The 13,590-nt window shown below is 40.4% G+C and overlaps 1 protein-coding gene across 13 annotated transcripts in view; it reads right to left on the bottom strand.

Moving 5' to 3' along the window:
* LOC116973092 (regulating synaptic membrane exocytosis protein 1-like) overlaps positions 1–13,590 on the bottom strand; it is a 408,478-nt gene that overhangs the window by 85,542 nt on the left and 309,346 nt on the right. For 8 of the 13 annotated variants that reach the window (XM_033020788.1, XM_033020775.1, XM_033020780.1 and 5 more), the window contains one exon: positions 9,679–9,741. The exons of the other annotated variants lie outside the window; for them this stretch is intronic. In XM_033020788.1, the coding sequence (XP_032876679.1) occupies positions 9,679–9,741 (63 nt within the window). The remainder of the gene's footprint in view (positions 1–9,678; positions 9,742–13,590) is intronic. 13 annotated transcript variants of the gene reach the window in all.

Below are 13,590 nucleotides of genomic sequence, written 5' to 3'. Positions count from 1 at the left end.
TGCGAAAGCAGAGTTTAAGTTACAATCAGATAGCCATCATCATATTAAATGGTGAGGCCAGCTTAAGGAGCAGAGTGTTCTCCTACTGCTCTTTGTATGTTCACATGTCCATAATCCTCCAAACAAGGTATTTGAAACTTGTGGAAGAATCAAACTGTTGTCAAATTGATCTAAACGGAGTCTTCTGGAATAATACATATGTGTAGTCCCCCTGCCATTGACCTGTCAAACTTGACTCCTTCGCCTCTTGCCTGATTGCAATCTAGAAACATCTAGCAACATTTTAACCCTTGCATCCTCTGCTCACCCAGTGTTAATTAGTATTAAGCTAGGCTTTGTGGACTTGCTGATATAGATAGGGTCTGTGTACAGAACACACCAAAAACTAGGGCAGAGGTGCAAAGGATTTATAGAGTTATTCATAAATCCACCATGCTGGCCAATTTGTCTTATGGTTAAGTTATGATTCAATTTTAATATTTTCAACTTCTGTTTTAAACCCCTTCATGTCTCACAACACCGTGCCTCTGCAATCTCCTTCAACAGTACTGACCTCCCATCCGCATTCCTCCATTTCTGGCTAGCACTATTGCCAAGTGTGCCTTAACGTGCATGCTCCAATCCGCTTAACCCCGTTTTTATCCTTTAAGGTGCTACTTAAAACTGCCTCATTGCCAAAACTATTGGTCATCTCTCCTACCATATTTATTTGGGTTGTGAAAAATGTTATTGGCTGACATAACTGAGAAGCATATTTGGATGCTTCATTAGCAGTTCCTCATGAACACAATCTGCTGTTGACTTAATCTCAAGGGACTGGAAGAAAAAGTGTAATTCATTACCCTCAGTTGCATAAAGTTATGTTGTGTCTATAGCTGTCGTTCAAGGCCGAGTACCACACTTTAGGAAGAATATACTTCTCTGAATAGAGAAGTTGAGGAACAGGATCACCAAGAAGATGCTAGGTATAAAGTTAAATTATGAGGAAAGATATCATGGATAAAAATTGCGTTCACTCTGGCACATGTTAAGGAGGATTCTAATTAACGTGTTTAAGTTGGTTTTAGTTTTTAGAGGATAGGTGGAAAGAAACCAGTTCCTCTGATGGGACAAGGAAACACAATCTTTAAACTCGAGCTAGCCACTCCTTCACACAAACCATGTCTGCAACAACCCTTCTATAAATTCTTCTCTGTTAACCTAATCAAAAACTTAAATTGTTAGGCAAGGAAATGAATGATTACGGAACCAAGCTGTTAGACAGAATCTAGATAGACATCAGGCCTAAACTTGTACAGAATGGTGCAACAGGTCAGAGCATTCCTGCTTCCATGTGACTGCATATCCTTTTGAGTTGTATAGTTTTGTACATACAGCAGGGGGCAGTTGATGGGCAGTTTTTTAAGTTATGTCATTTTTTTTGGAAATGCATTAGAAGATGGCTAAACTCCTTTAAAGCTAGATCCCATTGTTAAATATGGCCACAGGAGGGTGAGTAAATTTTATTCCTTGTTCTTCAGATAAGTAGCAGGAGAGCACCTGCAACATCCAGACACTTTCAACTCTTCTTACCTAACCAAGATGTCTGTAAATGACAATATCCGTGAATCTCGATTCTGAGATCTGTCCAGTCTAAGGCTGGATTTAAAGCAGGAAGGCAAAGTGTAGCTTCAGAAGCAGTTTGAAAATTAAATGTTAAAAGAAAAATATTAATTCATGCAAACATATAAAATAATCCACTAAATTGGAAACAAAATTTCACATACATTAAAATAATTAGATAGCAAATAAGGTGTATTATGATAAGCAAGGAAAATAACAGAGGATGTTAAATACATTGCAATAAACAATAAATTCAAATAATGCTAACTCTGTCCAATCTCTTGAAATACAAGTTCCCAGGAGAAAAAAAACAATTTGTCTGCATTTTAACTAAAATTGCATTTTTATCTTAATTAAAAAAAATACTTTTGGGTGCCATTCCCAAAAATTAATATCTGATAGTTGTATTAATTTTTTAAGAATTGACTAAAGGTTTTGACCTAATTCCTGTGAAATCTAATTGAACAGATGAGAGTCATTGATCAAAAGTGAAAAGAGCAACAAAACAATTAACTAGAGCAAAAAATAAAGATTAAGTTACACTTAAACTAACATGGCATATTTCAAAAGAAAATAAATGTGAAGGAGAAAAGAGTTCGACAGCAAGAAAAAGATGGATTAAATGAATGGAGTTCAATGTAAAATCTGCGAGTGCATCTGTAACCATCTCGTGAGCAGTAATCACCAAAACAAGCTACCTTGTACATTCTACATTTCTTCCTACCAACATTGTGGCAATGCTTTCAAACATTGGGGTATATGGTAGGGAAACAAAAGGGGATGGGTACATGGTCAGGTAGATAGGGGTTTAAACCAACCCGCAACCATGAGTTGCTGGCTCAGATCCATGTTAGTCCCATGGTGTACCAACTGGTCATGTTAGTTCCATGGTAGAGAAGGCAATCATTCTAGTTCCTCAGCATACAACTGGTCATACAAATGTTATGGCATAGTTGCGAGTCATTCTATACGAGCAGGACATGCCAGTCCCATGGTATATCATGTGGTACTGCTTACCCAATGATATATCAGTTGATCATGCCCAATGGTGTAGTTTAGTCCCATGATAGAGCAGTTGGTCACACTAATCTCATGGTATAGCAGCTGGCAATCGGTAGAACCACTGACTCATGCACAACAATTTCAGAAGAATGTATTGTCATGAAAATTCAGGAGAGCCAGCAACCAGGAGATTCATGATTCTCTGAAATCTATGCATCTACGTTGTAAACCCACTGAATTTACTTATTAAGAAAAGGGGATACAAAAAGCGTTCTAACATCATAATCTGTGCATTTAAACTTTCAAACTTTCATTCCCTTTAAACATTTTGTTTATAATGTTAGTCTCTCTCCATTATTCAATCGTATATGTGCACAATCACACATAGAAACATAGAAACATAGAAATTAGGTGCAGGAGTAGGCCATTCGGCCCTTCGAGCCTGCACCGCCATTCAATATGATCATGGCTGATCATCCAACTCAGTATCCCGTACCTGCACCTCTAACAACATTACATTCCAGTTGAAGAAGAGTCCTGATGCTAAATGTCACCTATCCATTTTCTCTAGAGGTGCTGCCTGACCCACTGAGTTACTCCAGCACTTTGTGTCTATCTTTGCTGTAAACCAATATCTGCAGTTCCTTTTTATTACATTTAAATTTTAGCTGCCAGGTTCCTGCCTATTTCACCAGTCTGTTGGCTCTGTAACTTGTGATAAATATCTTTAACAATTAGTCTATTTTCAAGTTCAAAGTGATCTCAATTTTGAAAATGTTTCCTGTCTGCCCAAGTGCGGGCTGACAATATTTACGAAAGTGATTTGTAGTCCTAGTACCAAAAACTGGATACACTGTGATCATCTCTCTCGAAGAAGTCAAAGGGAAGGAATCGACAGGAATGTCAAGAGATCTTTTTCTGATTCGGAGCCTGTGGCAAGTGGAGTGCCGCAGGGGTTGGTGTTGGGACCACTATTGTTTGTTATCCACGTTAAAGATTTGATGACAATATTATTAAGAATATTAGTACATTTGAAGACAACGCCAAAATTGGTGGTACAATGACCTGTGAGGAAGGATATTTACATTTACTACAGGAGTGTTCAGTGAAGCTATATAGGTGTAGCTGAGCAATAAAAAGTGAATGATCACCTTGATGGCAGAGTACTGCAGGCTCCCAAATAGTCAACAGGAATTAGAAGGGAAAATATGCCAGGAGATTACAGGACTAATAAGGGGACTAATAAGGGGAATTGTATTTTTCTTCCCCAATATAGACTAGAACTGTCATAGTGCAGAAGGTGTAGATGAGGTGGAATATGTCGAATGTGTTCAGGAAAGTATCATCAGGCAATATGTAGAGTGCCCTCCACCGGAGAAGGCAATGCTTGTTCTACTCTTAGGAAATTGGGACGGGCAAGGAAATTGGGACTGATGTTTTCGTGGGTGCAGTGACCCAAAAATGCTCAAAAGCAATGACCAACACAAAGTTCTATTAGCTTTAAACTAGTTATGGTTAAAGACAGGACCGGTCCGTATATTAAAATTCTGAAGACCAACTTTGATGGTATTAGATGAGAACTCGCTCAACCTGATTGAAGTAGGTGTTTGCAGGCAAAGTAACGTCTAGAAAGTGGGATGCATTTAAAAGTGGGTTGACCAAAGATCAGGGCATGCATGTTCCTGTTAGAGTCCAGGACAAGGCATGTGGGTGTAAGATGCTCGGATGATGAGAGAAATTGAGGCTCAGGTCAGGAAAAAGAAGGAGACATGGGACAGGTATAGCTAGGATCAAGTGTATCCACGAAGGAGTTTCAGGAACTGAGGATCATACTTAGGAAGGAAATTAGGAGGGCAAAAGGGAGGCAAGGGATAAAATCAAAGAAATCCAGAGATGTTTGTACAATAAGGGGAAAAGGGTAACCAAAGAGAGAATAGGGCGACTCAGAAACCAAAATGGTCACTCTTGTGTGGAGCTGCAGGCAATGGTCAAGGTCCTCAATGAGTATTTCACTTCTGTTTTTACCATAGAGAACTACATGAAGACTGGGGATCTTGGAACAGTCAATGAAAGTGCCTTGAGGACAGTCAGTACTATGTTCGAGCAAGTGTTGAATGTCCTAAGGCTTATGAAGGTAGACAAATCTCCCCGACCTGATCAGATATAGCTGAAGACACTGTGGGAAGCCAAAGAAATTGCAGGGGGACTGGCTGAGATATATGAATTATCATTAAATACTGTCCCTTTGCCCCAACTGCAACTCCCACCTACTTCTCCTTCTCCCCCCACCCCCCATCCACACACCTTCTACTTTCATCCCCCTGGCTTCTCAATCCGCAACTCTTCATACCTGTCTCACACCTTCTGCTCCTATCTTTGGCCTTTGCTCCAACCATTTGGCTATCAAAAAAACCCTTGCCTGTCCACCTATCACATGCCATGACCTGCTAAGTTACTCGAGCACTTTGAATCATTTTGGGGTATTAACCAGCATCTGCAGTTTTTTGTTACTACATCATTAAATACAGGTGAGGTGCCAGAAGACTGGAGGGTGGTTATTGTTGTGCCTCTATTTAAATATGAAAACTACAGATCAGTGAGCCTAACATCTGTGGTAGGCAAGTTACTGGAGAGTATTCTGAGGGATAAGATAAATATGCATTTAGATAGACAGGTGCTGATTCAGGAAAGAGGCAGCATGGTTATGTACGTGGATCATGAAACTGATTGAGTTTTTTGAAGATTTAACCAAAAAGGTTGATGAGGGCAGACCTGTTGACATTGTCTATAGGGATTTCGGCAAGGTACTTAATAAGGTTCCGCATGGTAGGCTGTTCTGGAAGGTTAGACCCAGTGGGATCCAGGGAGACCCAGCCATTATAACAAGAGGAATCAAATATAGGAGCAAAGAGGTCCTTCTGCAGTTGTACGGAGCCCTAGTGAGACCACACCTGGAGTATTGTGTGCAGTTTTGGTCCCCTAATTTGAGGAAGGACATTCTTGCTATTGAGGCAATGCAGCGTAGGTTTACAATGTTAATTCCCGGGATGGCGGGACTGACATGTGTTGAGAGAATGGAGCAGCTGGGCTTGTACACTCTGGAGTTTAGAAGGATGAGAGGGTATCTCATTGAAACATATAAGATTGTTAAGTGCTTGGACACGCTAGAGGCAGGAAACATGTTCCCGATGTTGGGGGAGTCCAGAACAAGGGGCCACAGTTTAAGAATAAGGAGTAAGCCATTTAGAACGGAGACGAGGAAACACTTTTTCTCTCAGAGAGCGGTGAGTCTGTGGAATTCTCTGCCTCAGAGGGCGGTGGAGGCAGGTTCTTAAAAATAGCGGAGTCAGGGGATATGAGGAGAAGGCAGGAACGGGGTACTGATTGGGGATGATCAGCCATGATCACATTGAATGGCGGTGCTGGCTCGAAGGGCCAAATGGCCTACTCCTGCACCTATTGTCTATTGTCTATTGTCAGCCGACTGGATAGAACATTAGTTTCATGGAAAGAAGTAGAGGGCGATGGTGGAAGATTGTTTTTTGGACTGGAGACCTGTGACTAGTGGTGTGTCTCAGGGATCGGTGCTGGGCCCGTTACTTTGTGTTGGGATCCAATGATTTGGGTGAGAATGTACAAGGCAGGATTTGTAAGTTTGCAGATGGTACTCAAGTGGGTGATATTGTAGATAGCGAAGATGACTATCAAAGATTACAACAGGATCATTTGGACAAGTGGGCTGAGGAATGGTTAATGGAGTTTAATACAGATGAATAAGGTGTTGCATTTTTGGAAGTCAAACCAAGGATAGACCTACCCAGTGAATGGAAAGGCTCTGGGGAACATTGTAGAACAGAGGGATCTAGGTAGATAGTTGCTTTAAAGTGGCACCAGAGGTAGACAGGGTTATCAAGAAGGCTTCCAGTGCATTATTATGTTACAGTTGAACAAGACATTGGTGAGGCCACACTTGGAGCATTATGTTCAGTTTTGGTCATCTTCCGATAGAAAATATATTCTTAAACTGGAAAGAATACAGAGCAAATATACGAGTATCTGCCTTGATCTTCCTCAATACCCTCTTTTCACCACCAGCCCTCTGACACCTTGTTTCCTTTCCTCCCTCTCTCACACAAATGCACCCATTGTGTCCCCTTGTCCCACCCCATCCCCGCCCCCATCCCAACCCCCATTGCTCAACGCTCTCCTCATAGAACAGAACAGTACAAGGACAGGCCCTTCAGCCTACAATGTTTGTGCTCCTTTGGTTTGTAATTCCTATATTTACTTATACCCCTGAAATACCTTGGGATGGTGTGTAATGTGATACTGCTTTATGTTAAAGGTGTACTGTAACTCCCTCATATGTTCTTCCATTTTGTTTAATAAAAGGTGAACTAACAGGTTAATGAAGCTATCAATTTCGAGTGATTCTGGTGGATTTTTACATATTTAGCATCAATCCTTCCTGCCAGACATCCTCACATTAAGCTCACACAAAGAAAGTCTCTCCAAAAGAAGTGAGGTTGGATTTGCAGTCAATGGCACAGCATTCAAAAGATAAACAACAATGAACATTTTTTTAAAATCTAAATGAACAAGCCATTGGAGTTTATTAAAATGGCCTTAAATAAATATTTGCTGAACTAATTACCTACCTAGAATTATTTTCAAATGAACAAACTCTTACCTGAGACTTTTGCAACCATTCCCCACCAGTAAAACAGCAGCAACATTCCCCTTGGCCCTGGCACAGAATCTTTTTACTGAGTTTGCATCATAAGCTTTGGACAAATCAGCCCAACTCTTACTTCCTCACCAGACTCCAGCAAGGGGCACAGCCTGTCCTCCAGCAGCAACTCACAAACTGGAGCTTCCAGGTTTCTACGTGTATTAAAATTCCAGAGTTGCTCTCAGCTCCATTGGATAATAACAGCAAATACTGTCATTCAGGTCATTACTTGGCAAATCCAGGTCACTGGGAATATTTACTGAAAATGTATAAATGTGATAATGACCTACTTTCTCAAATGATAAAAGTTTCAGTGGCTGGCTTTTTAGAAGATCTCATTAAGATGCCTTGGGCCTCAAATTCTGTGAAAGATTCTTAATCTAAACCTAAACAAGTCATTGACACAAACAGACACTGAATAACGATGTTGTATCTACGGTTCTTGTGTGTGTGTGTATGTGTGGTCAGGGGAATGGAGAGGTTGAATGCTGTCAAATTTAATTTGAAATTAGACTGAAGATCGCATGATACCCCATCTCTATCAGTATCTTAACACCTTAGTCATCTCCTGGTTCAACAACTACATTGTTTGAATGAAAGTCAGAAGTCGTGTTTCCTTGCCCATAGCTAACCAATAACAAAATCCCTCTGGGACGAATAATGAAATCCCACCAAGCAAGGCGATGACCTTGCTCCTGGAAGGTCATGTTTTTGACTTGGTGGATTGGTCAGGTAGTTCCTCGATGATCAGGAAAGATCTTCAAAGGTTTCAAAGGTTTCAAAGGTCTTTTATTGTCACGTGTACCAATTAAGATAACCAGTAAGCTTCTACCAGTAAACTTCTACAGGTGCACAGTAGAGAGCATGCTGACCTGTTGCATCGTGGCTAGGTTCGGCAACTTGAGTGCTCAGGAGCGAAAAAGACTACAAAAAGTAGTAAACACTGCCCAGTCCATCATCGGCTCTGACCTCCTACCATCGAGGGGATCTAAAGCAGTCGCTGCCTCAAAAAGGCTGGCAGTATCATCAAGGACCCACATCATCCTGGCCACACACTCATCTCCCCGCTACCTTCAGGTAGAAGGTACAGGAGCCTGAAGTCTGCAACGTCCAGGTTCAGAAACAGCTTCTTCCCCACAGTCATCAGGCTATTGAACTCAACTCAAACAAAACTCTGAACATTAATAGCCCTTTATCTGTTTATTTGCACTTTATCTGTTTTATTTATTCATGTGTGTGTATAATTTATACAATGGTATATGGACACACTGATCTGTTCTGTATTTATGCCTTCTATATTCTGTTGTGCTGAAGCAAAGCAAGAATTTCATTGTCCTATCTGGGACACATGACAATAAACTCACTTGAATCTTGATATTCGTATTACCATACAGCCATACTAAAAAAAAGCAGCAACACACAACTATATACTGCAAAAGTTGCACATTCCTCACTGTGATGGAAGGCAATAAAGTCTGATCTTCTTCCCTCATTTTATGATCTTATTCAAGTCACCAATATATTTAATGGATTGCTGGTTTCAGATAGGTTGGTTATACTTCAGTCTAACCTGTTCAAATCCAAATGTGAGTACAAAATATCCAATGACAGAGCTGGAGCAATTCAAAGTGATGTTATAACAATACTGCTCCAGGGCAAAGACCTTAAATCTTATGACATATTAAGAACAGTGATTTGTCCAATGAAAGTTGATCAAATGCTTGGGTGTGCTTTCAAGTGAAAATGGCTCAGAGAAAAATGTTTATATTTTCATTAAATATACATTAAGACCAGCAGCTCTTGTTGATAGCAGTATTTTGGAAAAATACAGCTGTTTGAATTAATAAAGATTTTACCAACAATAAATACTAGAGATGACATGTCATTGTATGTTTATAATGCTGCATGTTAATTTGTAAAGTCAATATCTATGGAGGGGATGTGTATTAAATTTGATGGGATGTTTGGGCAAGTGGTATGCCCAAATGCATAATGTAAAAAACTAACATCCAATATAGATGGATACTCTGTATCAATGATTATTTTACTGAATTTCTTTCTGAGTGGCATTGTCAAAAATCTGCTGAGCACACAATCAAATACAAACAATGAAAATGATAAACTCTCAATATTATTCACCACTGGGATGAAAGGCGGCATTCTACAAACAGAAAGTGTAGCTGTGTTAAAGCACAACAAGATGTCTGACAATGAACTCATATATTTACAACTGAAAATCATTTTTTACGACAGCAACACTAAACCAAAGTAGAAAAAAAAAGTCATTGACAGATTACCTTCTTTTACAGAATGAGAAAGCAGTGTTGGGCTGCTATATTTACCTGGCAGTATGCAGGCATTCTGCACTCCTTCCTCGTTTTGCTCTGGGCAGCATAAGGAGCTCACTGCACAGACATGATGAATGGGGAGCAATTCAGTGAGGAGAAAAGATGGAGCAATGAAAAAGAAAGTGAGATCTGATGAAGACGCGACTGAATGAACAAATTAAAATATTTTCATTGTATGCTTCAATGATACAAGCACTTAAAACTTTCCAACAGGGAACATGTTAGCTCTTGTGATTAAATATCAGAGAGAATGAATTTAAATGTACCATTGCATTAAATGCAGTCCCTAATAGAATGATGTTAAATTTAATTTATCTTATTAACAGGGGGTCATGATATAATTAATGTAGTAAAAAACTACCAAATTACTTGGAAATGTTAAAGAATGCCCCTCATTCCCAGACTCTGAAAACCACATCGTATTTGAATGAAAATTATGTAAGTAAAATTATTTCCTAACCAAAGCTTTTTTGTGACAATCACTGATGCAGTGCAGAAGGCAACGTAAATATGGATATGTGTCGTAAGGAACTGCAGATACTGGTTTAAATCGAAGGTAGACACAAAATGCTGGAGTAACTCAGTGGGACAGGCAGCTTCTTTGGAGAGAGGGAATGGGTGATGTTTCGGGTCGAGACCCTTGAAGAAGGGTCTCGACTCAAAACGTCACCCATTCCTTCTCTCCAGAGATGCTGCCTGTCCCTCTGAGTAAATACGGATATGAAAATCACATACAACTCAGTACTTACAGCAATCATGTTCCCTCCACAACAAAATCTTTAAAGATCCCCTACCCTCAGTTTGGGAAGAGATCAACAACCGTCAGGGGTTGGCCTCCAATTTTCTTACACTGGGATAATGTTTCAAGATTTAACTGCGATTAACTTGCTAACAATACCTGACCCTTGGTTTTACTGCAGCCCTGAGAGAAGCCCAGGAAAGAAGAGTATATTGAGAGCCTGTCTCGAGCAGACTTTGTTGATACTTTCACACAACTTCAATCATCAATGAAAAGAATGATAATGGAAACATATTCTTTATCAAAACTGCTACTTTATTTGAAATGTATGCAATAGCAACAAGTTTTTCTCTCAGGAAATATGCTAATACCCAATTATAAATTGTACCCTGATTCTATCTATAAGATTTGCCATCCCAGGAATCATTTTGATGATGCATCACTGAATTTGTTCCATAGCAAAAGCATTCTCAAAATAAGAAGCCACGACAAGACCCGTACACCAGCAGCACCAGTCCCTGATCCTACAAATCAGATCCTCTCACTATGACGGTCAGCATACCATTAGATTTCTTATTCCTCAGCTTCACCCGCACACTTATTCCCAGTGACTGGTGTACAAGAAACCCTGATATCATTAAACCTTCCTCTTTCCTTATCTCTCACCATTGAGTAAAACATCTCCCACATTATACTGCACCTGCTTGAACCTGCCCACTCCTTCACCCTGTCCAAATCAACCTGGAAAACACTGTGCCTTAATTTCACCATTTGGTTGCTCGCTATTTTAATTATATGACATTTTTGTTACTAACCATTTGCAGAAATAGAGCAAGTAGCGAGGAACTATGAAGCTGTCTATTATCCCCCTCCTCTGTGCAAAGAGAAACTTGCATCTATTAATCTATCTCATTGTGGGATCTGTACTTTAAAGAAAATCTGTACTTTCTCTGTAACTGGAACAATATATTCTACACCTTGTTTATTTTTTCCTTTGCTCCACCTGATGCACTCATGTATGGTATGATTGCCTGGATATGATGCAAAACACAGGTTTCCACTGAGTTTGGTACACCTGACAATAATAATCAAATACCAAGAGGAGTAATTCACCGTTTCTTCAGTCTCTACATGAAACTGAATTCCCTTATCCCTGGTATCAGCCTGATGAATCTCCTCTGTCTCCACTTTCGAGCTCTGGGAACCTACACATGACATCTAGAACCAAAGACATACTGTAGGACAAACCTAACCAGAGATGTAAAGATCATTAGCATGAATTCCTTTACGTTCAGTGCTCCTGTTTGTGAAGCGGAGCATGCCGTACATTGTTTAATAGCCCTCCCAGCTTGCACTGTCACCAAAGGTTTATAATGACACACCCCTAGCCTGCACTGGCATCACCATAGCATCACTCCTTACTAACTGATTCCCAGATAGTGCTCAAAATATGTACATTTAAAATAAATGTCTTTCAACGTTGTCAGTTCATTGTTCATTCGCTGTTTGTGCGCATTAGTTTTAGTTTAGAGATGATACAGGCCCTTCGGATAACTGAGTCTGTGCCGACGCACCCGCAAACAAATTCTATCTTACACACGAGATGAAGAAGGTGAGCGATGAGGGTCAGAGAGTGGATGTTGGCTACACAGATGTTAGTTAGCGATTTGTTAAGGTCGCTGATAGTGGGCTCTCTAATGTAGATGTAGATGGGTTGGTTATTAAGTTAGCAGACAACACCAACAATGGTGGTGTTGTGGACTCTGAGGAAGGCTATCAAAGGATACAGTGGAGTATAGAACTGTCACATATATGGGCAGTAAAATGGCAGGTGGCATTTAATGCGAGTGGCACATGTCCTCACAGGCAGTTTATGTAATGCCTCTCAGCTCTCACTTCTCTTTCATCGACATACATTGATGGTTCATCTCTCCCTTCATCCACAACCGATTGTCAACCCAAAGCTCTTACAACTTGATAACACCTCAGATTGTCAGCTCATATCCTCAAATGCCTGCTCATGGCATTTGCTGGATCTGCCCACTGTCAACTTGAATGAATGCACTGTCCATGCTTGCTGGAGAACATACCAACAGGCACTGATGAGGAAAAGATATGCATCCCATTGCATGTCAAGTCCCGCCATCCTGTCCAGCTGTGGAACTTCAGGTTGCAGGGATTAGCAGAATTTATCTTCTTTGTTCGTTGGGGACACCAGATGTGACAGTGCGCTGCAGGATTAATCTCTCTGACCCCTGGTATAACATCTTGACTGCTTCTGGATCATTACAGGACATGCCCAGCAGGCAGCAATACTGCGAGTGCAGAGCTAATGTAGCTTAGAGATGATAGGCCTCTGGATAAATTACTAGAATCTATTGTTTGCATGGTGAGTGAGGGGATCTTTGATCTATTCTGCATCTATTTCACTGAGGACCTTGCTTGCCCATCTCCTGCAGCTCCACATATAGATGACCATATTCTCTCTCTAGTTACCCTTTCCATTTTAGTATATATAAATCTCTTTGGATTCTCCTTAATCTTATCTGCTAATGATAACAATTTCCTTCTTCAGGCAACCCAGCTGAATACAGTGCAGATGCGATTCACCAGGATGTTGCCTGTATTTGAACATTCCAGTTATAACTAGACATTGGATGGACTGGGAGTTTTATTTGGAGTGGAAGAGCCTTGGAGGTGACCTGGTTAAAGTACAAATAATTATGAGGGGGACAGATAGCGCAGACAGTAAAAAACAAATTCCATGGTGGGGTTGTCTAAAACAAAACCGGTAAAAGTCCAAAGAGGTTTTGGAGGGCAATGGGGGGAGGGAGGGTTATCTTAAACACAGAAAGTGGTTGGAATCTGAATGTGTTGCTGGTGAAAGGAGATACTCTCACAACATTTAAGAAGTGTTGGAAAATCACTTGAATCGCCAAGACATAGATGGCTACCAATTAAATGTGGGTAAATGGGATTGGTGTAGATAAGTACAGTGGTCAGGATAGACCTTGGGTGTGGGGGTGGGTGCGAAGGGCCCATTTCTATATGGTGCTATATGGTGCTATTCTGTGACTCTAATGATATAATATATAGTCACCCTCACTCACCAAAACATGCATCATGAGATTGCTGCACTCTGAGACCACTGAGCAAAGTCACATTGT

The sequence above is a fragment of the Amblyraja radiata genome, chromosome 5, assembly GCF_010909765.2.
Source record: "Amblyraja radiata isolate CabotCenter1 chromosome 5, sAmbRad1.1.pri, whole genome shotgun sequence".
In the NCBI taxonomy this organism is placed as follows: domain Eukaryota; kingdom Metazoa; phylum Chordata; class Chondrichthyes; order Rajiformes; family Rajidae; genus Amblyraja; species Amblyraja radiata.
Note: the sequence above shows the minus strand (reverse complement) of the source record. Positions and strands in the feature narration are given on the sequence as shown.